Genomic DNA, 27,605 nt, shown 5'->3' with positions numbered 1-27,605 from the left:
GGCTAACCTCAATAATTATTTGTACCATGGGGTTAATCTTCATAATTAATTAAACTGTACATCCTTAGAATTAATCAGGTTGCTCTCCACAATTATTAATATTGTAGGGTTTTAGCCTTAATATTAATTATTGTCCGGTAAAGTTGTATTCTGTCATTTTAGTATTTTTTTAAAAACATTCAAGAAATTTAGAATCATAAACAACAGTTTAAGATCTTAACATGATGATTTAAACTTGTTAATTCATAAGGACATTCTTGTTTTTCTATTGGAAAGGAGTTGAGTTTTAAATGTGTAGTACAAATATTAACGACCGATTCTTCCACAGAAAAGCAGGTTTTTACACACCAGCGAATGAGATAGAAACACAATCATGCTGAGATTTTTATTCAAGTCTCAACGAAGTGATAGAAATGCTTTACCAATTTACATAGCACTAAAAACACCTGTTGTATGCACATGACAGCAAAATGTCAAAATAGGCTGCAGCTACATGAGATCTCGATAGCTTTTTATGGGCAGTTTTCCATTTATTATGCAAGTTACTGCAAGCAGACACTAGGGGAGAGGAGAGTGTAGGTGTTCAACTCCACAGCAGTTATTATTTGAGACAAAACTGTGACTATCTGAAAACAAGGCTATAAAAAAAGTAGGTGGACCTCAGTTGGAAAACAGTTTTAAGTGACTCTTTACATTTCAGACTGGATTAACTGGATCAAGACCAGAGAATTAAAAAAAAAAAAACTTAACATAAAAGACTCACAAATAGTACTTTACCACTCTCATGATGCCATACACACAGACGAGGCTTTTGTGATGTTTCGCAGGCTTTATAAAAACGAAGCCAACGGATGTTAAGGGCTGCACAACATCTTCAGAGCAACAAACGACCAGCACGACTCAGTTTCTTCCCAATTTTCCCCGTAGGATTCATTGAAGTTTCATCTCATACTACCCCAGACCTAAATTCCGGTTAGAAGTGCTAAAAATGTAATCATTCAATATACATACAGTATGAAAGATCAACAAAAAAAAGAGTTCATGTGGTAGAATAAAGAAAGCAGCCAGGAGCAGGAGTTTGGGGTCCAGGACGGGCAGAGTGTCATATAAAAGGAAAAGTACATTTCAGAAACGAAAGAAGTCTGCGCAGCGCCACAAACTATCACACTAAGAAGCTTTCCTTGTTGCTGTGATGGACAGTGGACCAAACGGGGCTAACAGGTTTGATATTATCCAAGTACAAAATGTCCAAAACATCAACGGTGACGTAACAGATACTGGAGGAATCGGCTGGGTGTGTGCCGGGGGAGGACGTCACAACAGAGGCCACCATCTTTTAGCACTTGGTCCACAGCAGTGGTTGTTTAAGGGTCTCTCAGGTTTCTATGGCAGGAGGTTCCGTCTCTGCAGAGATGGAGTTGTCTGCATCTTCGTATGTGTGTGTCTGTTGCTCAGCTGGACTGTCTGGGCTTCGTCTGGAGAGAAAACACACAGTCTGTAACAATAACTGCTGGGATTGAAGGAAAGATGCTCACATAAGCTCCATTATTACATGTCATGCCTCAGTTTCAACCTAAAACTGACATTTTTCCAAAGAAATCTCTGTGTTGTGTATTTTTCCAAGAGACCTGGAGGATGCACCATGAAGCAAGTTCAACATATCCAGGCTTTCTTTGTGTTAGCCGGCTCAACAAAAACCTAAAACCTTAATCAGACATTTTGGGTGTGACAACAGTGGTTATCAACTTCCTTTGTTAAACAGGTTTTCTGCTTTCGACTCAACTGTGCAGGTTCACATAAAAGAAGGCATTTAATGCGTCATTTGATTCTTCTTCTGCACGAAATGAACCAATCGTGTGCCGCCTACTTCAGTCTGCAGGTTGTTATAATAGAGAGCTAGAATATAAAGCTATAGAATATAAACTTTTAAAAATGCAAATGATTCAAGACAGGAATGCTGGTAGGAAACTGTCAGTTGTGTATCTTAATATGTTCATTTTACCACTCAGTGACTCTCTGACAGCTGCACACTACAGCTGTTAAAAACCCTCCTGTTGTCCTCAATTACGAGCACCAAAAAATATTGTTTCCTTGTCTGAAAAAAATCCAAAAAATTCTACCAAAAAATTCCCCAAGTTTCTGAAAATTTGCAAAACCTTCAGGAAGAAAATTCCAATAATTCCTTAAAAGTTTCCCTTAAAAGTTTTATTTTTTAAAAAATCCCCCAAATTTGGCAAGAAAATTCTTGTAAATGTTTTCAAAAAATGAGTAAAAATCTTCCAAAAAAATCCTAAAAATATCTAAAGTGATTCCATATATATCAGTAAAACTTCTAATATTTTCTTTAAGAACATTCACATAAAGAACACTGATTTTTTTCTGAATGTTCTTAAGAGACATTTTTAACATTTCTCTTTTTTTCCACCAAAAAATGTTCAAAGATTTCTCAAAAATGTTGAAAATGTAGACATCAGAAGTTTCACTGTGAAAATATATATTTTTTCCCACATTTTCAAACTTTAAAATGGGTCAATTTTTGTTATTTGTGGCTTTGAGGTCTGTGGCTCGTTCTTTCTCCTCAATCATGAAGGTGCCAATTTAATCTTTACTTCGCTGCTTTAGGAAAAACATTGGGCGGCGTATAGAAATGCTTATTACTTTATCAGTGCATAAAATGAAAATAACAGGCTGTTTAACTCTCCAGTTGTCTTCATTTATGGGCACCAAAAATTATGGTTTCCTTGTCTGAAAAAAAATCCCAAAAAATCAGCAAAAAATTCCCAAATTTCTGATAATTTGCAAAACCTTCAGGAAGAAAATTCCAATAATTCCTTAAAAGTTTCCCTTAAAAGTTTTTTTTTTTTTTTTAAATCGCCCACATTTGGCAAGAACATTGTTGTAAATATTTTCCAAAAAATGAGTAAAAATCCTAAAAATATCTAAAGTGATTCCATATATATCAGTAAAACTTCTAATATTTAATAAAAAAAATCAAACCTCATTCATGTAAATATGACATTGAAAAAGTGCATTTAGGTCTGACATTGCCCCATAATGAAGGATACGTGGAAACTGCTTTAGATTTTGGGCAAATCAAAGTGAAATTAATGTTGCTGATTGAACATTCTCTGTGATAAATACTAACAGAACAACTAGTTCTCTAAGCTGTGCTGTATCTGCTGCAGTACCAGCAGCATAGAACAGGATCAAACATACAAACGTATTCTTGAGTCTTCTGCATCACCAACTGGATGGATGTAGGTAACCATGGTAACATACACTTAATAGTACAACTTTACGGCTTCGTCCACTGGGATTAATAACGTACAGCTCAACAGGTGTAACGTATTCCCTCAGCTGAGGATCTGTATCGTTCAAAGAGAATAATCAGGAAAAGAACTGGTGAGGACGCTTGTTAGAGCCAATTTAAAGCCAGAACTCTGAGTAGAATCGACTCCACAGCAGCTTAGATTCACAGCATCGGTTACCATGGTGATCTAACAGGTTAAAAGAGAGACACCTTCCTGACACTAAACATTCTGACTTTAGGCTCAACATAAATCGCCGAACCATTCGTCTTGTTTCATGGTGCAATCCTCAGCTCAACAGAGCAAGTCAGATGTTCACCTGTTTGGACTTGAAGTGGTTTCGTCATTGTTCTCCTCCTGTGCAGGTGATTTTGGTTTTTCCTCTACCTCCATGTCATTTTTATTCTCCTCTGATTCTCCATTCACTGGAGTGGAATCTGCAAAAAGTAAATTCAGATGTACATAAACACTGGGCAAACGAAAACGAGCAAACCGAAGCCTAGAAAAATCCAAAAAGTGGCTTTTTACCTGCGTTTTGTGGTTCCTTCTCATCGTCTTCGGGTTCCTTATCCTCTGTTTTAGGTTTAGCCGGCACCTCTCCTTTGCCCACGAAGCGAAGTTTCAACTTGTTGTAGACGTCACTCGCTTTTTCCATGACTGCAGTGCTGGCTTTATACCGCCGAATCTGGAAAGTTCAAAACAAAAACACATGAAAGACATTGAGAAAAGAGACAATATGCGAGATGTACAGTCAATGTAGCACATTTAACATATTGTAAAGGCACCTCACAGTTGAGTAAAGAAATAAAAGGATAGAACTAGTGATGGATTTGATTAAATAAAACACAGCAGACCTGGCAAGCTATTAAAACTATATAATTTTTTATCATTATATTTACAGGATGGAGGCAGTGGATTTACCAACAATCATCAAACCTCACTATTCTTGCATGTATGTTTTACACTGCAAAAATTCTAAATCCTACCAAGTCTATTTGTCTTATTTTTAGTGAAAATGTCTCATTCCACTCGATTTAAGATAAATTTACTTAACAAGAGACATTTCAGCAGATGGAGGGACTTGTTTTAAGACAATGCATCTTAAATATCTTGTTAAGTCAAACAATCTTGAAATTATCTTGTTTTGAGTTGAATTTTACAAGAAAACTCAAAATAAGTTTCACCCTTGTGTCATCCTGCAGGTCAAATTAACTCGTTTTAAAGTTTGAAAATGTGGGAAAAAATATATTTTTTCACAGTGAAACTTCTGATGTCCACATTTTCAACATTTTTGGGAAATCTTTGAACATTGTTGGGTGGAAAAAAAGACATGTTAAAAATGTTTCTTAAGAACATTCACAAAAAATCAACCAAATCCAGCAAATTTTGCGGGATTTGGTTGATTTTTTTGTGAATGTTCTTAAAGAAAATATTAGAAGTTTTACTGATATATATGGAATCACTTTAGACATTTTTAGGATTTTTTGGAAGATTTTTACTCATTTTTTGAAAATATTTACAAGAATTTTCTTGCCAAATTTGGAGGATTTCAAAAAAAATAAAACATTTAAGGGAAACTTTTAAGGAATTATTGGAATTTTCTTACTGAAGGTTTTGCAAATTTTCAAAAATCTGGGTTTTTTTTTTTGATGATTTTTTGTTTTTTTTTCAGACAACAATATTTTTTGGTGCCCGTAAATGAGGACAACAGGAGGGTTAGAACATCTCAAATTAGGAGGTTACATGAAAGCAAAAATCTATTTTTGAGTGAAAAACTACTTTTTAAAAAATTTTTTTTTAGCATATCTGGCTTATTTTAAGACACCTAAGCTTGACAGTCCTGGTAAAAATATATCTTAAAATAAGTTTTCCCAGCTAATTTTAAGATCTCAATATTCTAAATATCATATCTTATTTCAAGAAATCTTACCAAGACATTTTTCACTTGTTCTATTGGTAGATTTTTTCACTTACTTCAAGGTAAGAGTTCCTTGAAATAAGTTTTTTTTTCTTGTCTTGAGAGGGGCATTTTTTCCAGTGTAGAAGATAACCTTTATTTTGTTTTGGACTAATGCAGTGTATATTATAAGGATAGTTTTCTTGTCTATATATCTTATATATTTCAACCATGCTGGGCTTCCTGCAGGAGAAGTCACATAAAAATGAAGCACAGTGGAGCCAGAAACTGCACCTTTTTTAGTGTGGCAATAACTTCAGCATTTTTATGGAGGATCTGGCTGGTGACAGGTACAGCCTCGAGCTCTTCCAGTGCTTGTAGACATCGCTCTATGTCCTAGGAAACACACAAGCACATAAACACTGAGTATTCCTGTCAGCATTAAGACAGCAAAGACCAAAAGGAAACTGTATTTAACCTAAATTGTAGACATTACTTACTGGGTTGTCCACTTTGAGTGCAAACTTAATATCTGTGTGGAGTTTCTGTAGCCTTTCCTCTGGTGATGGTTCTGCACATAGACACAGAGTTAAACATGCTGTTCTCATCTAACAGTACATGTGAAACAGTGAGTGATAGAACTGACTGACCCTTTTTCTTTTCCACTTTCTTGTCCGGCAGCCTCTCCGGTTTGCGTTTGGGTTTTTCAGGCTTAGACCTGAGAGAGAGGAAACTCTGTGATCTCTGTGCATTCATTTTTAATGAAGTTCTCCTAATGAGGTTTGCATATTGCAGTCGGTTCCCCTTTGTGCTCTCACCTTGCTCTGGACTTCTCTTCTGACCGTCTGGCTTTCTTCTCCTTTAGCTCCTTTTCCTTTCTTTCTTTTCTCTCCTTCTCTTTCTTTACTCTGGCCTTCTTCTGGTTGTCCAGCTTCTTGGAAGGTTTCTTCACCTGATGATGGAAAAAGCACATGAAGCTACATGTGTCAACTGCAATTCTATTATTTTGAATAAAGCAATGTCAAATTGAGATAAACATGTTGTCTTCTTTTGCTTTATAGTTGTGAACAAACATTTCCATAAACTTGTAAAGACCATGCATATCATGGCAGAGTTGAGTTTCCAATGACTCCTATAACTCTCAATATTCTATGATGGAGTCACTGAAACTCATGTGTTTTTGACACACAATAAAACCAATCATGTTTTTTGGTTCATTCATAGATTTATTATAGGTCTCCTGGAAATATGACAAAATCTGCTGGCTCAAAAATATACACACAGCACGTTGAATGATCAGTTTTGGTGATGTAGAAAGCAGTGTTAATCTAATTTTCTTACCGACAGGGCCTCTTAACTTCTTGGTAGTGATTACGATTGACTGCAGCTGTTGACTCCATTGAGCCAATTTAAATAAGGCCCATTTGATCCACTGATTAGACTCAGACACAAACACTACAGTGGGGAAGTCTGAGGAACTCAGCAAAGACCTGAAAACGCTAATCATTAACTTCAACAAGTCAGCTGAGTCCCTTGGAGCCATTTCAAATCAGTTAAAGATCCCAAAATCAATCGTTGAACAAGCATGAGTGAAGTTCATGGTCCAGTTGTGTTACTGCCACAATCAGGAAGAAAACACAAACCATCACCTGCTGCTGAGAAACAATTGTTCAGAATGGTCAATAGTCAACCAAAAATCATCAAAAAACAGCTCTGCAATGAATTAGAAGCTGCTGGAACACATCTGTCAGTGTCCACATGGTTTTACATCAACATGAACTGAGAAGCAGCAATGCAAGAAGGACATTCTTCCTCTAGAAGCAGAACTCTAAAGCTCCACTGAAGTTTGCTGCTGATCACATGGAGAAATAAAAGGCCTTCTGGAGGGAAGTTCTGTGATCAGATGGAACAAAAATGATATTTGGCCACAATGACCAGAAATACGTCTGGAGGAGAGAAGGTGAGGCCTTTGACTCTGAGAACACTTAACTTTCTATCAAGCATGGTGGTGGCAGTATTATGCTCTGGGGCTGTTTCGCTGCCACTGGCACTAGTGCTTTACACAAAGGGGATGGAATAATGAGGAAGGAGGATTACCTCCACATTCTCTGGGTAATCCTAAAATCGTAATCCAGAAGGTTGATCGTGGACACAGCTGGGTGTTCCAGACGTGGTAAAGAAATGGTTAAATAAGGCTAGAATTAAGGTTTTACACTTTTCTCCCCAAAGTCCTGACTTAAACACTACAAAGAACCTGTGGACTGCAATGGAAGAAACAAATTCATGCCAGAAAGACAAGAAATCAGCTGAACTGCACCAGTTTTGTCAAGAAGAGGCAAAGATACAAACAGAAGCTTGTGGAAGGAAATCAAAAGCTCCTAACTGAGGTAAAAATGGCCAAAGGACGTTTAACCAAACTGCTGTGTGTATATTTCTGGCCCAGCAGAATTCCTCACATTTCCAGAGGAGCTATAATAACTCTGGTCTTTACAAATGTATTTAAACTTCATGACACTAACTGAGAGACTTACCTCGGCTGGCGGTGGAGAATCAGAGTCTGAGGGTGCTGGGATCGGAGGTGGAGGTGGTTTCTTGGACTTCTTCAGCGGGTGATCATCGATACCTTCATCTGAGCTGCTGCTGCTGTCACTGTCGCTCCCTTTTTTACCCTTATCTTTGTCTTTCTTCTTTTTCTCCTCTTCCTCCTTCTCCCTCTCACGTAGCCGGCGGAGCTCCTCTGCTTCCTCCTTTTTCCGGCGTTCCTCCAGCTCTCGCCTGCGTTCTTCATCTCGCTTCTTCCATTCGCTGATGCGGTCGGGTTCACTGTCGCTGTGGGAAACACAACTTTTAGTCAACACATATTTCTGAGTTTGTGCACCAACATTTAAAAACAGAAGCTGACCTGTCACTGTCGGAGGAGGATGAAGGTGCTCGCTTTGCCGGGGCGGGTTTGGGTTTACGTGCACGAGGCTTCGGCGCAGGTTTCTCTGTAAATCGACAAAACAACAGACTGTGAGCTCTGTGATTTTAGCAGCAATGTAGGGCCTGAGACATTTCGCTGAATCTCCATTTACCTGCATCTCTAGGAATTTGAATGAAGCTTTAATAAATACAGAAATAAGACTAAACCTGCACTTTTCTTGCGAGCCTGCGGGCCTTTCCGAGGAGGAGGATCCGAATCCGAGTCGGATTTCGAGCCGGACTGAGATTCTGAGCCGGACAGAGCCGGTCGAGGCTTCTCGTCCTCAGAGTCGCTGTCCAATACTTTCTTCTCCGACCCTGATCCCGATTCCGAATCCGAGTCAGACGAAGCCTTCTGCATCGTCACAGAGAAAAGGGGTCAAAGTTAGATACAGAGAGAGAAAACACCAATTTTTGTGCCATAAAACACCCAAATAATCTTTGTGTGAGAAGGTTAATGCTTCACCTTTTTCTTCCCTCTGCCTCCTGCTTTCTTTCCACCTCGTCCACCTGATTTCTTCTCTGGAGTAAAATCCTGTAGAAGGAAAAACAAATGTCAAACATAACCGATTTACAGACTTTTAAGGTTCACTCGCAGATACCACAGTGAAAAACACGTGTTACTACCTGGTCACTGTTTTTGCCGGAGTCGGACTCTGAAGGCGTCGGCTCTGATTCAGAAGGAGATCCGCTCTCTTCGTCTCGGTCACTGGACGAGCCGCGAGCCTTTTTTGGAGGAGGAGGTCGCTAAAAAAGAGAAACAAGAGCATGAAATTACAAAAACTGAAGAGTGATTTTTTTTTTATCTGAAAGAAATGATTTGACCTGTCAAACATGCACTAAAGCCACACCGACGAGTTCTGTTAATCCGAGGCGCATTAGGCTTTTATTGTTGCTATGACGACTTCTGATATGAAGAAAGAAGCTAACAGGAATGAGTGGTCTTTTTTGCTGCCTTTTGTTGACATTATTATACAAGCAGGCAAATTCTCAGCAGTCATTCATGCACAGCAAATTGTTATGATAACTCTGGTGTGTTTCATGTCAAGAGCGTCCTTTTTGTACCAATAACTGCAACCAGGGATATCTTTTTCTGTTAAACTTCAATAACATGATAATTAGAAGTCTCTGAACAGACCGTGTAGCTGCAGCAGTGATTTATTTGCAATGAAAATCTGCAGAATCACCTTAGGAGCTTGTGGCTTTCGCTTCACTCCTGTTCCTCCTCCTCCTCGGTCTTCACTGCCGGAATCCGAGTCGACCTCACTTCCGGACTCGGCTTTCCGAGGAACCGTGGCGTCTTCGTCGTCTTCGTCCTCGTCGCTTCCTCCTCCGGCGTTGTTGCCCTCGCTGTCGGACGAGCTAGCCGGCTGCAGACGAAACGCAACACAGAGATGAGAGATGCAGCAAAGTTTCCCGCTCTGAATCAAACAGAAGATGCTGCAGCTGGTAGAAATCAAAGCTTAAACCACAAGGCAAGCAGGATGCCAGTCTAGTCATCAAAAGTCGAGGTTAGACAGTTCAGACTGCTTCACTTTTGCAAAGAATTGCTTGTAAATTCTGACATAAGGAACATTAAATTGGGGATTAAATGAGGATTATGTACAATAGTTGAACCTGAGAGATTAAAAAAAGAGGAGAAATAGTACAATTTGACACCGTCTAAGTCTGCATGAACGTTATCTCTCCGATTTCATGCTGAGCTACAGATGCTTCAGGATTTTTGATATCAGGTTGACTTACTACAGGCGGGGCGCTGTAGGAGGCGTGTGGATTATTCTGGATCTCCCATAAACCTTCGTTGAATCCCTTCCTTTTGTTGGGCTTCCCGTAGCGTTCTCTGTACTTCTCGTAGGCAAAAAGGTCCTTTGCTGCCAGGAATGCTCTGAGAAAAGAGAAAATACAAAAAACAGAAGCTTACTTTAACGAAAACAAACTTCAACAGTTAAGTTTCCATTAACTAACAGGATGTTTACACTGCTGCTCAGGAAGGTTTACTCTGACTGCAGGCTTTAGAGCGGCACACGGCTCCACCTAGTGATGCATTAACACACAGCAGGTGCCATCTTGTCAGACAGATGGTGTCTGATGGTGGATCAAACATGTCAACACATCCTTCGGAAACATACTGCACATTCAGACTGACACCAGTTAACAGCGAACCTCCAGAAATAAAGTCAGCAAGAAAAGCTGTCGCACAAAAGTAGTGATTTGTGTTTCCATCTCACACCACTGAGGAAATCAGGTTAAAAAAAAAAAAACACAAATGAGCCTGGGTTTAAATTTAAAATTGCTACATCCAGTTCCACCATGCATGATGAAAAATAAAATGCACCAAAGCTAAAGGATTTAAAACAGTCTTGTGATTTTATTTCCAGCTGCAGCCGTCTGAGCTTAAACACTTCTGTGAATATAATTAAATGAATCTCTGTTGTACTCACGTTTCATGTGTCCCGAAGAAGAAAATTGGGATTTTATTAGGAGGTGGTTTCACTGCTCCATCAGCCACGTCTTCAATCTGTAAACAAGCAGGATTAGAAAAATATTTCATAAATATCTCTCATGTTTTCTGCAGACCTGGATACTCAAACGATGAATATTTAATCCTGGACCACTATATATCACATGTCTGTTAAGATTTAATTCTAGCAAATCTGTTTTCTGCTAAACTGCAATATTATCCATCTACCTCCTGTAAATAACCCTGTATTTGTCCTGAATAACTGCATTTGCTTCAGTCATAAGAATCTGCACAACAATGTGGTTCACCTTAAACGTGCAATTTTACACATATTTTCAGCTGCATATAGTAAAAACATGTTTTTCTTTCTTTAACATGGTATCCTTGTTTAAATGCATGTTTTTTGGTGTGAAAGCAAATTAAAAAGAGTCAGATTCCCTGCATATGTTTGCATATTTGGCCAATGAAGCTCATTCTGATTGATGCCTGGTAAAGAAAACATTTTAGAGCAGCTTTAAATGATTTAAACGACATGTATAAGTGGTGCAAACTAAACTAGTTTTACAAGGAGAACGGGGTTTCTTGTCCAGAGAAATTCTCAACCGTCGTTTCCAGAATAACAACGGAACTTCGCTGCCTCCGTGTATTTCAGGCCGACAGCATCTCATGCAAACTCTGCCGCTCCTACACTCACTGTGGGCCCGTGGGTCAGCCCCACAGTCCGGAACGCATTCAGCTACGCGTGTGTTTGTCGGTAACCGTTAAATAGAGCCGGAGACAGCCGGAGAAGCTTCTCCAGAGTCCCATGCAGAGCAGCCCACCCTCCGCCCCTCCGGCTGCTCTACTCGCTCACCCGGGCCGGCCAGTGTGGGTATCCCTTCATCTTAGCGAAGACCAGGTCTCCGGGCTGGAAGTTGTGAGGCATCGTGCCGCTCCTCCGTGCAGCCTGGACGCGGGAAAGTGTTCAGAGTCGCCGTCTGTCTGTGTGTCTCCTGGGTTTGGTGTTTTCAGGTCGACACGAAACCTGGAAACGATGGGGGTTAGCCAGCAAGCTAACAGTACGTTAACGTTACCGCGAGAAGAGATGGCGGCAACGCAGCCGATACTTCCGGTTAGGGTTAGCTGTTTGGCTTCAAATTAAAAGCCTTCTGCTTGAACAGTAAAAACAAACTGTCAGAAAAAAAAGTGCTTCACACCAGTTTCCTAAAAATTATATAAACTTTATTTAAGAATGTAGAACCTCAGTAGTGAAATATGAGATATGTAAATTGCTGCTTCATCAAGTCGTTAAAGTGATGCCGTTAGAAATGCAGTAGAAATGCTCTCAAATAATTAGAATTAGAATGGCTTTATTGTCATCATACATGGCATGACGAAAATATAAATAGCTTCTGCTGGACGGTGCACAACAAAAAGCAATAAGTATTAAAATATCAACATTAAATAATAAAATCAAATGTACATATATAACAAAACAATATTAAAAATGCCAACATCTGCAAAGGAGGCCAGATATTTACAATATGCGAGGTAAATGACATGGAATAAGAACCAGTAGAATATGATAAATATGTTTGCATGTATATGTATGTGAGTCTGATGGACCATGGATAGAAACTGTTCCTAATGCAGGACAAACGGGCTCAGGAACAGTTTCTATCCATGGTCCATCAGACTCCTGAACTCCAAACAACTGGCTACCTGAATGCATAATGTCACTTTTTGCTGCTTTTGTGCAATTTCCTAACATATTTATCATATTCTACTGGTTCTTATTCCATTTAGTTTACCTATTATTGACTTATTCTTTACATACCTTTTATTCTCAACAAATTCATTTGGTTTGAACAAAACAAAAACAAGAACACACATATTAACACATTTAAAAACTAAATATAATACAACTACATTGTTTTAAAATGTAATTATTATTATTGTCGAGAACACAAAGTTAGCTGTTGTCATAAGTGCTTGAAATGGTGCATAATTTGGGATTCAAAATATAAACTTAGCTTTATCATAAACAATGGACACGTTTTCTGTCTCACTCCCACAATATGTTCGTCAACAATCCAATAATGTTTCAGACATATATCAACAATAAAGATAAATTATATCGAACTACTATTAACAACAAGGAGCACACAGCAGCTAGATAAAAAATTAAGCATATTAAAAATCAAGACTCAACATATAGCAATGACACGATGATAAAAAACAAAAGTAATAAAGATAATAAATACTATTTACACTATATTGACCTTTCACATGTAGCCATATTAATATGGTGTGTAGAACTGAACTTTAAAAGTTATAAAGAGTAATTTTCCAATTCAATCCGATCCAGCTTTATTTTTATAGCACTTTTAACAACCACCGATTGAACCAAAGTGCTGTACATCCAGAACAACGCAAATAAAATCAGGAATACACAATAGAAGCACTAAAAGCAAATAAGATAAGATAAGATAAGATAAGATAAAGATAAAGTTCTTTATTTCTCCCCACTCCAGGGGAAATTTACATTGTTACAGCAGTTTTATTTACAATATATACAAGGGTGGCAAAATTTTTAACAGAAAAAATAAAAATAAAAATAAAGTTTAAAAGTGCAAAGATGTGCAGTGCAAGAATGTCTGTGCAAATTTTATGGTTTGGGGTGGTAATGATATAGTCCAGTTTATGTTAACATCAGCCAGTGATGCTGATGTTGTAAAGATATATAATAATATAATATATACAAAAATACACAGTAAAAGCACTTAAAACAAATAAAATCGGAGATATACAATAAAGGCACTAGAAATAAATAAAATCACAAAATTAAAGGCACTAAAAAAAAATAGAATCAGAAATACACAATAAAGGCACTGAAAACAAATAAAATCAGTACCTCATTCTGGATGGAAAGCCAGGGAATAAAGGTGTGTTTTAAGATGGGTCTTAAAAATGTAATTTTGTTCCATTATGACCAGCGCTAATAGTGTGTAGCAGCAAATAAACTAATAACATAAATCCACGTGTCCGAAATGTCAAATTTATTTTTCATGATAAAATTACCAAATTATGTACCGTTCATCTACAGTTTCCCAGGAATTAAAAATCACAAATCCATCCAAATGTATCAGAAATATTTCTTTAAAAGTTAGTTTGCTTTTTTATTTAAATGTATTCTTTACAAACTTAGTAGTGTAAATTACGGACTTTTGTTCTTGCAGGTAAATGATTACACCGGAAGTTAAAAGGTTGTAGTGTTTACCGAAGCTTCATTGATCCGGATGAAGCAGCCTGATGTCGCCACTCGATTGGACATTATCAGCGGAAGTCCCGCCTCATCTCTCTCCTGATTGGCCGTCCTGCTCTCAGTCTTCACTTCCTCCAATGACAGGTTTCAGGGTGGAAGGCTGCATTGACCTCCCCCCAGACTCACCTCTACTGCGGAGCCATGTTTCGGTCTTTGAGACACGTCCGGCAGTTTAACTGCAACCTCCTGACTTCACAAAGACTCGGAGTGAACTCCAAACTCCGCATCTCCACGTCCACGATGTCCGCCTCCGAGTTCAGGGTCGAGCGGGACACGTTCGGGGAGCTAAAGGTCCCCGCTGACAGGTACTACGGAGCTCAGACTGTCAGATCCACCATGAACTTCAAGATCGGGGGACCCAGCGAGAGGATGCCGCTGCCGGTCATCAAGGCGTTCGGGATCCTGAAGAAAGCAGCCGCGGAGGTGAACAAAGACTACGGCCTGGACCCAAAGATAGCAGACGCTATCGTCCAGGCTGCAGACGAGGTTGCAGCAGGTAAACTGGACGATCATTTCCCTCTGGTGGTGTGGCAGACCGGCTCAGGAACCCAGACCAACATGAACGTCAATGAGGTGATCAGCAACAGAGCCATCGAGATCCTGGGAGGCAAACTGGGCTCCAAGGATCCGGTCCACCCCAACGACCACGTCAACAAGAGCCAGAGCTCCAACGACACCTTCCCCACCGCCATGCACATCGCCGCCGCCACAGAGGTCCACCAGGTCCTGCTGCCCGGCCTCCAGACCCTCCACGATGCTCTGGCCACCAAAGCCGAAGAGTTCAAGGACATCATCAAGATTGGGCGAACCCACACTCAGGATGCCGTCCCACTGTCACTGGGGCAGGAGTTTAGTGGCTACGTCCAGCAGGTCAAGTACAGCATCGAGAGAGTGAAGGCCGCCATGCCCAGGGTGTACGAGCTGGCAGCAGGAGGAACCGCCGTTGGGACGGGACTCAACACCCGCATTGGGTTTGCCGAGAAGGTCGCTTCTACAGTCGCTTCCCTCACAGGTCTTCCCTTCGTCACAGCACCCAACAAGTTCGAAGCTCTGGCTGCTCACGATGCCCTGGTGGAGCTGAGCGGGGCCCTGAACACGGTGGCCGTCAGCATGATGAAGATCGCCAACGACATCCGCTTCTTGGGGTCAGGACCTCGCTCCGGCCTCGGGGAGCTCATCCTACCCGAGAACGAACCGGGCAGCAGCATCATGCCGGGGAAAGTGAATCCGACCCAGTGCGAGGCCATGACCATGGTGGCGGCCCAGGTGATGGGGAACCACGTGGCTGTGACCATCGGAGGCAGCAACGGACACTTTGAGCTCAACGTCTTTAAGCCCATGATGGTGAAGAACGTGCTGAACTCGGCGCGGCTGCTCGGCGACGCCTCCGTCTCCTTCACCAATAACTGTGTTGTGGGCATCGAAGCCAACACCGAGAGGATCAACAAGCTCATGAACGAGTCGCTCATGCTGGTCACCGCCCTCAACCCGCACATCGGCTACGACAAGGCTGCCACCATCGCCAAGACGGCCCACAAGAAGGGCTCCACGCTGAAGGCCGTGGCCGTGGAGCTCGGATACCTGACCGAGGAGCAGTTCGACCAGTGGGTGAAGCCGAGCGACATGCTGGGGCCAAAGTGAACTCTGAAACACTACCAAACATAGAAAATTCACTTTTCCAGAGCCAGAAAGAGTGTTTACTGTGAAATCAAAGCAGTGAAACTGTTGAAGGACATTTTCTGAATCCTGAACATCTCTGAATAAAAGTTTGTGCCATCTGCTCCAGTTGTTGGATGAAGCTTCTTACTTACTAGTGGTGTTAAACTTCTATTGTGCTTCAGATATTAGCTGGTAGACCAGATCTGACACTTGTGGATGTGACCGAACCAGATTCTGGCATACCTACACCTTTAAGTCTTACATTATTTTCCATAGCAGTATAGTCTCAGAAATAGCTACAACTGTTGCTCAACATCACTATTTATCACCATATGCACAAGTCGAATGCGTATTTATCATAATTCATGAATTTTTGTATATAAAATCCTCTGAAATCTCCAGTTATTAGTCTGTACCATTGCAGTCATTTCAACAAGCTGTACCTCATTTGCTCTGGTTTGTGTGCCATACATGCAGTGTTCCAGTCCAACCAAATATATTAATTAAAAGCAAATATTTTCTGATTTGACCTTTCTTTTCTATTGTTTATACACACACACACACACACACACATACAGAGAAAGTGTGTATAGTTCAACTCTTTATTGCATACATCAGGAATTTCAACATAAGAACAAATGCCAAATTGTAAATATATAAAACTTGCAAATAACAGAAAATGACAGCGTTAATTTTGTACAAAGAAAAAGTGAACAGTGGCTCCTCGTCTATTTGGTCCAGCTGACCTTTGGGATATCGTAATGCTCAGTCAGGGTGTCCAGGTGACGATTGAAGTCCTGGAACCACACAACAGATAGAAGGCGCATTAATTTTTGCAAAAATCTTGTGAAAGTTCTCTTTAAAAATGTTGCAACTGCAGGATTCACTGAACACACATTAATGCAAGCTTCACTTTAAAAGTCACATTTAGATAAACTGCATGTCGATGACTAAAAATAAGCCATGAAGTTGTGAATGAAAACGCTGTTAACAGGACAGAGAGCTGTACTATGAAGTGAAATTACTGAGTTAGTGAGGTATGTTGGGCCTCAAGAGTTTTCAGTGTCACGGAGGTGGTTCTCTTTCAACCCGGTAAGATCACTATGGTAACTCAGCAGCACAGCTAACCTGCTCTGGAGGAGGTTCTGTTTAAAATGTAGGATTTACATCAGCTGCAAGAAGCATCTCCCTTTAATCACTGCTTTTCCTGATGATATTCTCTGTGAGCGATACAGATTCTAAGCTGATGTTATAAAAAGTTGACATAAATACAGGGTTTCTGCAGAAATCAGCCAGTCAAATTCAATGCTTTTTAATGCCATTTTAATTCTACACTGTAAACATTTTAATGTCATGACCGTGAACTCAACAAATTACACAGGTTTGTTTTTTGTAAAAGATGATTTTCATAATAATAATGCCTTTTTATATGAAAACTGTCCCTACATTTCACAATTTCTGAATCCAGAAACCACCCCTGACCACCCACAGGCTGCAGTCATTCTCTGAATTCCACGTTTTCTAGCCATTCTTGCTGGAATTTGCATTTCCCCATTACCCAGCTCTCCTCCACCTGGTCCAGCCTGCCGGCCACTTTACAAACATGCAGTTTTTGACAATTGTACCTGATCGGCCGGAACAATTATCGCAATGCTTCAGCATGTTTACGCAGATGCACATATCTGACGAATCGCAGTCTATAATTATATATTACTATTATCAGATATTTTCCTTGAAAACTGCAGAAAGAATTTTTAATGCCACTGAGAATCAAATTTAATGATTTTTAATGCCATTTAAGGTCTTAATTTTTGCAAAATCAACTTAATGACTATTAATGCTTTTCAATGCCCTGCAGAAACCCTGAAATATATATATAACAAAATATGAGCTGCTTATACTAAAAATTTCCAGGAAAAAGTTAACTCTGAGACATGCCGTCATTGTACCATATGCCATTTCTATTGTAATGAAAATACAAGAACATCCATCCATTATCTATACACAGCTTAATCCTCACTAGGGTCATGGGGGGGCTGGAGTCTATCCCAGCTGACTCAGGTGAAGGCAGGGGACACCCTAGACAGGTCACCAGTCTGTCACAGGGCTACATACAAAGACAAACAAGCACTCACACATTCACACCTACGGGCAATTTAGAATGATCAATTAACCTCAGCATATTTTTGGACTGTGGGAGGAAGCCGGAGTACCCGGAGAAAACCCACGCATGCACAGGGAGAACATGCAAACTCCATGCAGAAAGATCCCGGGAAAGCCGGGACGTGAACCAGGGACCTTCTAGCTGCAAGGCGAAAGTGCTAACCACTACCCACTGTGCAGCCCAATACAAGAACAATATGATGGTATTTGTAAACTACAGATTCCAAGCTTTTATATGATATATAACATGTTGTGATTGCTGTGAGTGAAACGGATACAATAGCTATGTCAATTTTCAGGAAAAAAGAACCGAAAAATTAGTGGAAAAAAAAATCACATTTCTAGAGAAAGTAAAAATAGCGTAAAAAAATATGGTGGGAATGAGTTATTTTATTGTTACCACTCAAAGTCTCATTTAGGACATCATAAAGGTTAAAAATATTAAGTGGCATTTTGTTGTGGGGGGGCATATGGTAAGCCATCTGGGCTCTCAGACTATATCTGCTTGATCCATACATTTGTATTGTCACTGACCGAAGCAGAGCAGCTACAGCAGCACTGAATGCAGCATGTGGCCACAGGAATCTACATGCAATCAGCTGATGATGCAAAAAAAGCTTAAATGTGTTTCTAAGTTTTGTCTTGTTTTGCTGGTTAGGCTGTTTTACACTGTTCTACTGCAGCCTATAGAAGACAGATTAGAAATTCACTATTCTACTGGTATTAATCACAAAGAATATTAACAAAAACATTCATTTCACTTTGATTTGGCCAAATATGACAACGTAAGACCTTAATGCACTTCTCAAGTTTCATGTTTAAATGTATGAAGTTCTAATGTGCAGCTGTTAGAAATAAGGAGCTGCAATAAGAGTTTCACTGAGTGGGAAAATAAATATGTATTGACTCACATGATTAACAATTTTCTTCCAGCTATCTGTTCTTGCATTATTTTCAGTAACTGTAACTTTTTACTGTAAGGACTTTGTATATTCTTGTCCCCATGACTAATGTCAGCGGCATGAATTTGGTTCATTTTGTGCAGAAGAAGAGTCACATGACACATCAAACGCACTCTTTAGTGGGAGCTCGGTCAGAGCCTGAAGGGAAAAATGTGGTTGAGACAGAAAGTTGATCAGCAACATCATAACACCCATTATCCCTCATTAGGGTTTAGGGTTTGTCACACAAAGAAAGCCTGACTTTTTCAAACTTGCTTCATAACGAACCCCAAAAGAGCGATGTCAAATCTGACGTGACTCACCTCGACTCTGTGTTTGTGAGTCTTCGATGCTTTATTCAAAATCCGCTCCATTTGCTGTAAGAAAAGAGAAAAAAGACTTTAATGCAAAAGACTGAAATTATACTTTATTGCTTATTTACACACATCACTTCCAGTACACTAAACTAAGACTAAGGCACTCTTTCTTTGTGTTATTTATAAGCATCATCCCATGTTTTTGGACAGATCGGACAGACACATTGAGAATACTCATTTAGTCAGGAGAAAACACTGTTCTTCATGTTCATGTTGAGGTGTTTTTCTGTTTCTGCTTCACAGGACACTCTGTTGCAACATTCACCATTTCAAACAACAACCTTTGTCCTTTAGATTCTAAAAACACCGACAAACATTGTGTAAATTATCTGAAGGCAAACTGAAACTATCCAACATCATTAACAAAAACCCTGAGCTGCATGTGTAAATTCTAAAACCATATTAGCTTCAAATGACTCTGCTGTGTTAACATTGATAACCGTCTCTCTCAGAGGTAATATAATCGGTGCTTTAGTGGAGGAGGAAAGTTCAAAACAGCACACGTTGATAATCTACTGTCCACATTTGTTGTGCAATTTTAGTTCGCTGGCCGTTATTTTTTTCAGCAGAGGTAAATTAATTTGTAGATACAGCAGATGCAATTAATTTTAATTGTGCACTGTCCCTGCAAAAAAATAAACAATATAATAAATATATGGATAATTTAGTGATTGTTGCATTACTGACAGCAAACTGCATGAGCTTCATTGATCACATTTCAGGAAAGCTTCAGATTCAAAAGATCTTTAAGATTCATGATCTGTGTTTTTATATAAATAACATTTTAGATTCCGTTCTTACAACAACTCCCTTATTTGGCTCTGACCAGTGAAAAACTCAATACAGATTGATTGATTGATTGTGTGTCAGTATAAACCCTCACGGCCTTTACTGTAATAATGCACTGTGGTTATTAGTGGTACAGATTTGTGGTAGTCGTGGTGACCACATCAGCAGCAGCCAGAGCTTTCTAGGTCATTTAGTCAATACTCAGCCTTAAATCCAATCACAGCATCTCTTGGAACGCTGCACAGCAATAACTTACTCTTTTTTCTTGCATCTTGTCAAAAGCCATTTGTGCCGGTGTCCTTTTGTCAACATAAGCCTTCTTGGTTTTCACCTCCTCATCGTTCTGGCTGGTCGCTACCTGCTCCAAGCGATGTTTACTCTGTTTATCCTTCTTCTTCTTCCTAAAAATAAGAAACAAGTAATGAACAGTTACTTGATCAGTGGTTTGTTGGGTCAACAACTCACACAGATCATCTATTTTGACAGATAAAATGATATGAACCACGTTTTTAGTGGAAATGGTCAATTTTCTATTTCTTTCTTACACAAACAAGTTTAAAAAGAACAGCATGATTTTTGCTGCCGTCTGTACGATACATGCATGTTTCATTATTTTGGGGAAATATGATTTGTATGCCAGCACATCTTTGTAGCACCACAAAACTTCAATTATATTGGTATGCTGTAACACATTTACTTTTATCAGAAAACTGTGTCTCTTGCAACTGGATAGAGCTGCACAGAGGCCGTCTTAATGCAGGTTAAATATAACACCGACCTTTGACGTGGTTGCACAGCGATGAGCAGCTGTGCTCCTGGTCAGTTTACCACATCACCATGAGACAGCCTTCCACTAAAATTCAGCTTTGAGGCCTTTTGTGAATATCTAAGGCAAAGAGTGTTTTAGCAACATGTCGTTAAATATCTGTAATGTTATTTGTTTTCAATTTATTAGCTAAGTGTGTAAGGATCAAATCTAACCTTTCATTGTCTGAATAATGTTCTTGTTGCCAAAGACAGCAGGATTTTTGAAACATGTATTCAACTCATTGAATGTTTTAGCTTGCTTTGAAAAAACTTTACTCATCAAGGTTAGCTGTAACAGAATGTTACGATATTTAAATAACGTCAATGGAAATACATGAATAGATATTTAATAAACATATAAACCAATCTTTCTTTAATATAATCTTTCAGTTCATGATGAATGGATCATTAGATGAGGGGTAACAGATGGAAAGAGGTGTGGATAGTTATAAATCACTGCAAGATTGGTTCACACAGACTTTTCTAGCAAGTTTCACAGATAACCAATGAACCCTGCCCCTGGTGTAAGTTGGAACATTTCACTTCTGATTTTTACAAGAACAACAACCAATCCTGGAATCTAACTTTGAGGATTGTTGTGTAATAGGAATGTGTTTGTTGTTTACGCAAGAACATGATTAATATTTTTCATTATTTATCTAAACCAAAATGTGACATGTTCTGCACACTCCTTTATCACACTTGGAAATATTGTATCGATATTCATGTATCATCAGACTTACCGTACTTCAGAGATAGTCTCAATGAAATGCTGCACTGGAAATCAATGTGTCTATTATCTGTACTACTGAACTGTTGGCTCACTATTATTACTACTATGCCATAATGAGGTACTACCAAGTTGTTGTATTTTTGCCTTTTCTGTTATAATTTGTTCATTTACAGGTAAAGAGTGAAACCTATTTTTGATCGCAGTTAACCGTTAGCTTGTGTCCATGTTGTGATGAATCTACGCTGTATTACTGAGTGTGTAAAACCGACAGGATCTACATTATTTACTAACTAGTTCAACATTTTATTGTCTAGTTTATCTAAAATGTCCTTCCTAGGTTTGTTGTTTGTTTTGTTGTAGCTAATGCTAGCTAGCTAACGTTTTCTAGCTCCAAATGTTACATTCTATAAAGCCAGAACCGAAATCACAAACACAGCGAGTGTTTTCTCGGTAAAAAAGCTATTTTTATAATTAATTATTAATAATTAATTATTCACATTATCTTTATTTAAGGCTCACATTAACGCCGTGTTGTTCTGCTAGCAAACACGCTAACAGTTAGCCTCCTGTGGCGCTTTAATCGGCTCAGACTGGCAGTTTTTAATTAATTTAAGCGATTCGTCTTCTACTAAAACTTTTGCCGAACACTAAAACGACTAAACTTACTTTTTCCCAGCTGAAATGTCTCCTACTCCCTTTAATTTCAGAGCACTCTTCTGCACTGTGGCGTACTCAGACATGTTCTGACGTCTTCTTCTGTTTTATTATTAGAACCACCGACAGAACATCAGTGCTGCCACCTGCCGGATTTAAATAAAACTACACAAACCTGGCTGTAGTTCCTCCTCCTGTTCACAGGGGGCAGCAGAGGATTTTTCACTGAGTCCAAAAACAAAGCGGACACCGGAAGCTGAAGGAATGTCAAACTGCAGCATGGTGGGTTGTTTTTAGGTAACCTCGGAGTAAAAATGTTGGGAAATGGTTTACTTCGGATTGCGCCGTTAACGAAATGCATCACAAACGGCGGTACAACGTTGCTGTGCAGAACGAGCCCGTTAAACAGAATACAGACGTGTTTATACGCCAAGAAAGCTGGTGAGTAAAGAAGACATTCACTGTCTCAGGCTAGAGGAAACGCTCTGTATGTTAGTTTTAGTGAATAGATGGAACGGCTACTCTCATGAAATCGTCCACACGCTTTTTTTTTTTTTCAGGAAAATCATTGTTAATTTTCAAGAAGTAAAGGTAAAAATAACATCTAAATTGTTACTCATTTTTTAAAATAAGTATTTTCTACATTGAATGAATGAATATTTAATAAGTTTGTTACTTATATTTCAGTTAACTTGTGTTAAAATGTTTGTATCATATATGATACAACAGGATTATAACGTCCTTTTTCTTCCTCAATTGTCATGTACCATTTTCGTAATCTACATTATACCTATGAAAATACAAACACATACTGTTTTAATTAATTAACTTAATTAAGGAGTGAAGTGCCATCTTCAAATGCATTCTGAGTATTTTTACAATAACAATTCCTCTGAAATCATAATCACTATACTACATTGACCAATTTTTACATGTCAAAACGACTAGAGGAAGAAGAGAGAAAAAGAAAGTACATTGAAAATGTCATCAAGGAGATACTGGATGGAAACACAAGTGACATGGAGCAGTTAGAAGATGAGGATGAGGAGGAGATAGAGCAGGTTCTAGGCATGTACATGCATATGAGAACCCACTGGGAGATGGAGACAAAGCTTCCTGCAGTTTGTTTTTCTGTTCTTTCTTTTAATTTTATCTATTATTACATAATTTTTTTGCTATGAAGTACGTCAGCTCACTCAATGCTATTAGTAGACTGGAGCAAGTGGAGTTTTACTGTAGATTGTTGTGAGCAAAAACGCCCAATGGATCATATTTGATACAAAAAATATATCATAAACAAAATGATATGGCAAAAAGAAAAGGATTTTGTAGGGGTAATAAACATCTCAATTTCAAAAAAATAGAATTTTCTGGCTATTTTTTGATGGGTCAGGCTTTATAGGGTTAAAAAGCGCACACAGATTAAGAGTCTTAATGGCTTTCATATTAGTGGAATGTCTAATAGTTTTAATATATTGTTTGACTTCATCAAAGACAGAAAGAAGTGGTTTCTGATTAGTGTATCAACATTTGTGGATATGCCATTTGGCTAAATTTATAATAAGATTAATAATATAAAATTGTTGGGTTTTTTTGGTAGATGGATAGTCAGTGAAACCAAACAATATATGTTCAAAGTATAAGGAAGAATCTGATTCAATACAAGTAGAAATCAATTTGCAAATATCTTCCCATAATTTGGTGGAAAGGGGGCAAAACCAAAATAAATGAAATACATCTTCAGGATGTCCTTCACAGAAAGAGCAGATTATATCTATGTCTCTTGTGAATCATTGCAAAAAGACTTTTGATGGGTAAAATCTGTGAATTATTTTAAAAGATACTTCTTTTACTTTATTATTTATCATATATCTAGCTGGCAGGTTCCACGTCGTTTTCCAGTTAAGGTTATTAATAAAGGTGTTGTTTACTCCACAGTATTTGATTAAAAGTACAACTACTAAGACAGTGAAATGCAGTTTAGCATCTAGCTAGAAATGCAAAGGGAGCAGTTAATTATGCAGCTATACGCAGTTTGTTATGAACAGAGTGATATGAACACACTGAATATATTAATATAACATCTGTAGATATAAACATAAAGGCAGAAAATGTACATACATAAGTAGGGGTAAGTTGTGGTATAAACAGCATTAGAAAAATGAAATGTATACAGAGAATGACCAGTACAAACAGTAAGTGATAATAATAATAATAATAATAACAGTCTTTTTTTATGGAGCACTTTTCAAAGTGTAAGTTTTAAAGTGCTTCACAAGGCAGCAAAATACAACAGAGAATTCATAAAATCATCAGAATTAAAAAAAAATTAAAACACAACATGGTGTATAAAAAACCTACGCAGTGCTAGAAAAGGTGAAAATGTGATTGAAGAAATAAAAGATACTTCAAAGGAAATTTACTAAAAATTGAAGTTACAAAGATGAGTTAGAAAAACATTAGAATTTGAAGGACTAATGAAAGCACAAGATGGTGTATTAAAAAACCGACACTGTGTTCGAAAAGGTAAAGAATATTATTGAAAGAACTTCGATAAAATCAGGAAAGTTTCTCCAATAATATGTTTTTAGAATCTATTTTAAAATTATCACTGACCCAGCCTGCAGATTGTTGCAGAGCCTCTGGGCCCTGACTGCAAATGCTTTGTCCTGTTTTTATTCCTGTTTTTTAATTCTTATTTAATCTGACTGAGATTTGTGCAAGTTAGCATCTATTAAACTCTTTCTAACTGGGCAGTATATTAATAAATCCATATAATTTCAAGGAATTTAGTTGGTAAAAAAACAGAAAATTTTAGGGTCCATGTGGGTCATTTAAGTTAAAGCAGCTCTGCTCACCTGACTCAGTCCACTGCGTACAATTTCAAGGTGTGTTTACTCATTAACACACAAAATAAGAAGAAATGTGATAGCGAGGGCCATCCTCTCTGTTAAAAAACTGACAAATCTCTCAGTACTGGTGTTCATTTAACACATCATTATATTTATACTGATATCCAAAGTCTCTGTCCCTGTCTTTCAGCGGCCAAAGGAAAAGGTAAAGGTATGATGAAGGAGGAGCTGAAAGGTCCAGAGGTGTGTAGAGACCCAGTCAGACTGACGTCTTACGCAGTCGGAGTCAACATCCTCAAACAGGGGGAAGACCCCAAACTGAAGCCTCATGAGGATTATCCTGAGTGGTGAGGACACTTTCACTTCTGATGCATTTTTTAAAAAATCCCTGCCTCTGTCATCAAGTATGATTACAGTCATGTGAAAAAATGAGGAAGTTACCATCTTTTTTTGACGTATTTATACAAATTCATAAAGAACATCAACACCACAAGAAAAATATACTTTAATACACTGGAAAAAATGCTCCTCTCAAAACAAGAAAAAAAACTTATTTCAAGGAACTTTTACCTTGAAATAAGTGAAAAAATCTGCCAGTAGAACAAGTGAAAAATGGCTTGGTAAGATTTCTGGAAATAAGATATGATATATAGAATATTGAGATCTGAAAATTAGCTTGGAAAACTTATTTTAAGCTCTATTTTACCAGGATTGTCAAGCTTAGGTGTATAAAAATAAGCGAGATATGCTTAAAAAAAAAAAAAAATTAAAAATGGCAGTTTTTCACTCAAAAACAGATTGTTGCTTTCATGTAACCTCCTAATTTGAGATGTATTAACCCTCCTGCTGTCCTCATTTATGGGCACCAAAAAATATTGGTTGATTTTTTTTGTGAATGTTCTTAAGAGACATTTTTAACATTTTTTTCCATCAAAAAATGTTCAAAGATTTTCCAAAAATGTTGAAAATGTGAACATCAGAAGTTTCACTGTGAAAATATTTTTTTCTTCCACATTTTCAAACTTTAAAACGGGTCAATTTGACCTGCAGGACAACACGAGGGTTAAACTTATTTTGAGTTTTCTTGTAAAATTCTACTCAAAACAAGATAATTTCAAGATTGTTTGATTTAACAAGATATTTAAGATGCATTGTCTTAAAACAAGTCCCTCCATCTGCTGAAATGTCACTTGTTGAGTGAATTTATCTTAAATCAAGTGGGATGAGACATTTTGACTAAAAATAAGACAAATAGACTTGGTAGGATTTAGAGTTTTTGCAGTGTATTTGACCCCCCAGGTCACTTCTACTTTACCTGAGGTGGTGAGGAACTGCACAGCTTCCTGAGTGCTCTGTGTCACTATTACTGTTGTTCCCTCCACGTACACACAGCGGATGAAGTCCAGACATGTTTCGGTAACTGACAAGTATTCCTGTAAATCAGTCATGATTCAGTGCAGTCAGTCAGAGGGAGGTAATGGAAAACAGGTACTGTACACTGGACAAATATCAGAGTGTTTTTGCTTATTATTTTAGCTGAGATTGCGTCAGAGACTCATTGACTCCAATCTTGCGAAACATGGGGATGACAGTTTGAGATTTTTAATGTGTCTTCGGTGATCTGATCTCAGTCTTGTTTTATCGCTCAGGCTGTTCCAGTTGAACCTGGGAATGCCCAAAAAGCTGCACGAGCTGGAATCGGACACCTGGGAGTACTGGAAACGTCTGAGGAAGGAGAACATTTGGCGTTCCAACAGACTGCACAAAGGAAAGAAGTTCTAGGCCTTCACCGGACTGACACGGGGCTTCTTTGTGGACAGCGTCATGATTTACAGTCTGGACTGAATCACCACAAGGATGATGCACATTCAGGACCATATCTTCCTGAATAACAGACTTTTAGATCCACTCTGTCTCACTTGTCATTCATCCAGTGGATAGTCTGAAATTATCCAGTCTTAGACTTTTCGACTTTTCTGCATGGTATATAACTTCAGGAGGCTCAGCAGTGGTTATATGTATTACAAAGGGGCAGATGGTCCTTTATATTAAACATGAAGCGGGGATGGAAGACATAAAATTCACAAAGCTGCAGAGTCCAAAGCACTGCCAGAGTGAACCCTTAAAAATGCATCGTGAATTCGTTCTCAGCCTTGGAAACGTTAGTTGACAAGATCATCTCCCTGCAAAGTCCATTTAGTAGCTTTCTGGAGCTTCTAAACGTATAACAGTCAAATTTAGTAAATCAGGTTTATCTGCTTATAAAGAAATTGTGATCAAAATTTGAAAGATTGCGTGTTTTAATGAAAAGCTCCAGAGCAGCTAAAAAAACAGAAAAGTGCCGTGTTTGCTGTATTGTGGTGGATTAAAAGAACGGAACATGTATAAGGTTGTTTTTTGTTATCAATCATGTGAATGTTTGTTACTTTGCAGACTTATTACAAATAAATCTGAATCTAAAAAGGGTCAGTCTGTCAATTCAGAGAGAATTGGTGAAGATTTTGTTCAGTCCTCATAAATGTGTTAAATGGGTCCAAAAAATAACCAAAATATTTAGTCGTCGTCTCAATAGTCCCACAGATAAAATAATTTCACGCAGATCTAAATGGTGGAACATTGTTGGTCCCTGAAAATGAGAAAAAAAAGCAAAATGATCAAATCTGCATATCTTGGACATCATGTTTTTCTCTGTGATTTAT

At 38.5% G+C, this 27,605-nt stretch overlaps 4 protein-coding genes across 4 annotated transcripts; 2 read left to right on the top strand and 2 right to left on the bottom strand.

Moving 5' to 3' along the window:
- Window positions 1-371: 371 nt before the first annotated feature.
- On the bottom strand, window positions 372-11,723 carry hdgfl2 (HDGF like 2). The gene is made up of 16 exons (XM_023264817.3): window positions 11,481-11,723; window positions 10,608-10,684; window positions 9,910-10,051; window positions 9,354-9,536; window positions 8,794-8,913; window positions 8,633-8,701; window positions 8,335-8,521; window positions 8,108-8,192; window positions 7,737-8,034; window positions 6,024-6,157; window positions 5,856-5,923; window positions 5,706-5,776; window positions 5,500-5,601; window positions 3,837-3,993; window positions 3,628-3,745; window positions 372-1,475 (listed from the first exon to the last, which is right to left on the bottom strand). The coding sequence occupies exons 1-16, from the start codon at window positions 11,550-11,552 to the stop codon at window positions 1,376-1,378; spliced, it is 1,983 nt and encodes a 660-aa protein (XP_023120585.1). The 5' UTR covers window positions 11,553-11,723; the 3' UTR covers window positions 372-1,375.
- A 2,292-nt stretch (window positions 11,724-14,015) lies between these two features.
- On the top strand, window positions 14,016-16,114 carry fh (fumarate hydratase). Its single transcript, XM_023264827.3, has one exon. It carries the CDS (start codon window positions 14,073-14,075, stop codon window positions 15,570-15,572), a length of 1,500 nt encoding a protein of 499 aa, XP_023120595.1. The 5' UTR covers window positions 14,016-14,072; the 3' UTR covers window positions 15,573-16,114.
- A 64-nt stretch (window positions 16,115-16,178) lies between these two features.
- On the bottom strand, window positions 16,179-22,197 carry fam32a (family with sequence similarity 32 member A). The gene is made up of 4 exons (XM_023264833.3): window positions 22,067-22,197; window positions 20,117-20,261; window positions 19,018-19,071; window positions 16,179-16,387 (listed from the first exon to the last, which is right to left on the bottom strand). Exons 1-4 carry the CDS (start codon window positions 22,138-22,140, stop codon window positions 16,319-16,321), a joined length of 342 nt encoding a protein of 113 aa, XP_023120601.1. The 5' UTR covers window positions 22,141-22,197; the 3' UTR covers window positions 16,179-16,318.
- A 103-nt stretch (window positions 22,198-22,300) lies between these two features.
- On the top strand, window positions 22,301-27,371 carry mrpl54 (mitochondrial ribosomal protein L54). The gene is made up of 3 exons (XM_023264826.3): window positions 22,301-22,495; window positions 25,097-25,253; window positions 26,556-27,371. The coding sequence occupies exons 1-3, from the start codon at window positions 22,369-22,371 to the stop codon at window positions 26,686-26,688; spliced, it is 417 nt and encodes a 138-aa protein (XP_023120594.1). The 5' UTR covers window positions 22,301-22,368; the 3' UTR covers window positions 26,689-27,371.
- Window positions 27,372-27,605: the final 234 nt, after the last annotated feature.

The sequence above is a fragment of the Amphiprion ocellaris genome, chromosome 2 (assembly GCF_022539595.1).
Source record: "Amphiprion ocellaris isolate individual 3 ecotype Okinawa chromosome 2, ASM2253959v1, whole genome shotgun sequence".
NCBI classification, from domain to species: Eukaryota; Metazoa; Chordata; class Actinopteri; family Pomacentridae; genus Amphiprion; species Amphiprion ocellaris.
Note: the sequence above shows the minus strand (reverse complement) of the source record. Positions and strands in the feature narration are given on the sequence as shown.

Coding starts and splice junctions, on each gene's coding strand:
- fh (XM_023264827.3), top strand. CDS start 14,073: ATGTTTCGGTCTTTGAGACACGTCCGGCAGTTTAACTGCAACCTCCTG.
- fam32a (XM_023264833.3), bottom strand. CDS start 22,140: ATGTCTGAGTACGCCACAGTGCAGAAGAGTGCTCTGAAATTAAAGGGA. Junction 19,072..20,116: donor ACAAGATGCAAGAAAAAAGA/GTAAGTTATTGC, acceptor CTTTTCTTACAG/CAAATGGAGCGGATTTTGAA. Junction 16,388..19,017: donor CTCACAAACACAGAGTCGAG/GTGAGTCACGTC, acceptor GTGTGGTTCCAG/GACTTCAATCGTCACCTGGA.
- hdgfl2 (XM_023264817.3), bottom strand. CDS start 11,552: ATGCCTCACAACTTCCAGCCCGGAGACCTGGTCTTCGCTAAGATGAAG. Junction 5,924..6,023: donor GAAGAGAAGTCCAGAGCAAG/GTGAGAGCACAA, acceptor CCTCTCTCTCAG/GTCTAAGCCTGAAAAACCCA. Junction 3,994..5,499: donor TTATTGCCACACTAAAAAAG/GTGCAGTTTCTG, acceptor TGAACTTTCCAG/ATTCGGCGGTATAAAGCCAG.
- mrpl54 (XM_023264826.3), top strand. CDS start 22,369: ATGTTGGGAAATGGTTTACTTCGGATTGCGCCGTTAACGAAATGCATC. Junction 22,496..25,096: donor TTTATACGCCAAGAAAGCTG/GTGAGTAAAGAA, acceptor CCTGTCTTTCAG/CGGCCAAAGGAAAAGGTAAA. Junction 25,254..26,555: donor CATGAGGATTATCCTGAGTG/GTGAGGACACTT, acceptor TTTATCGCTCAG/GCTGTTCCAGTTGAACCTGG.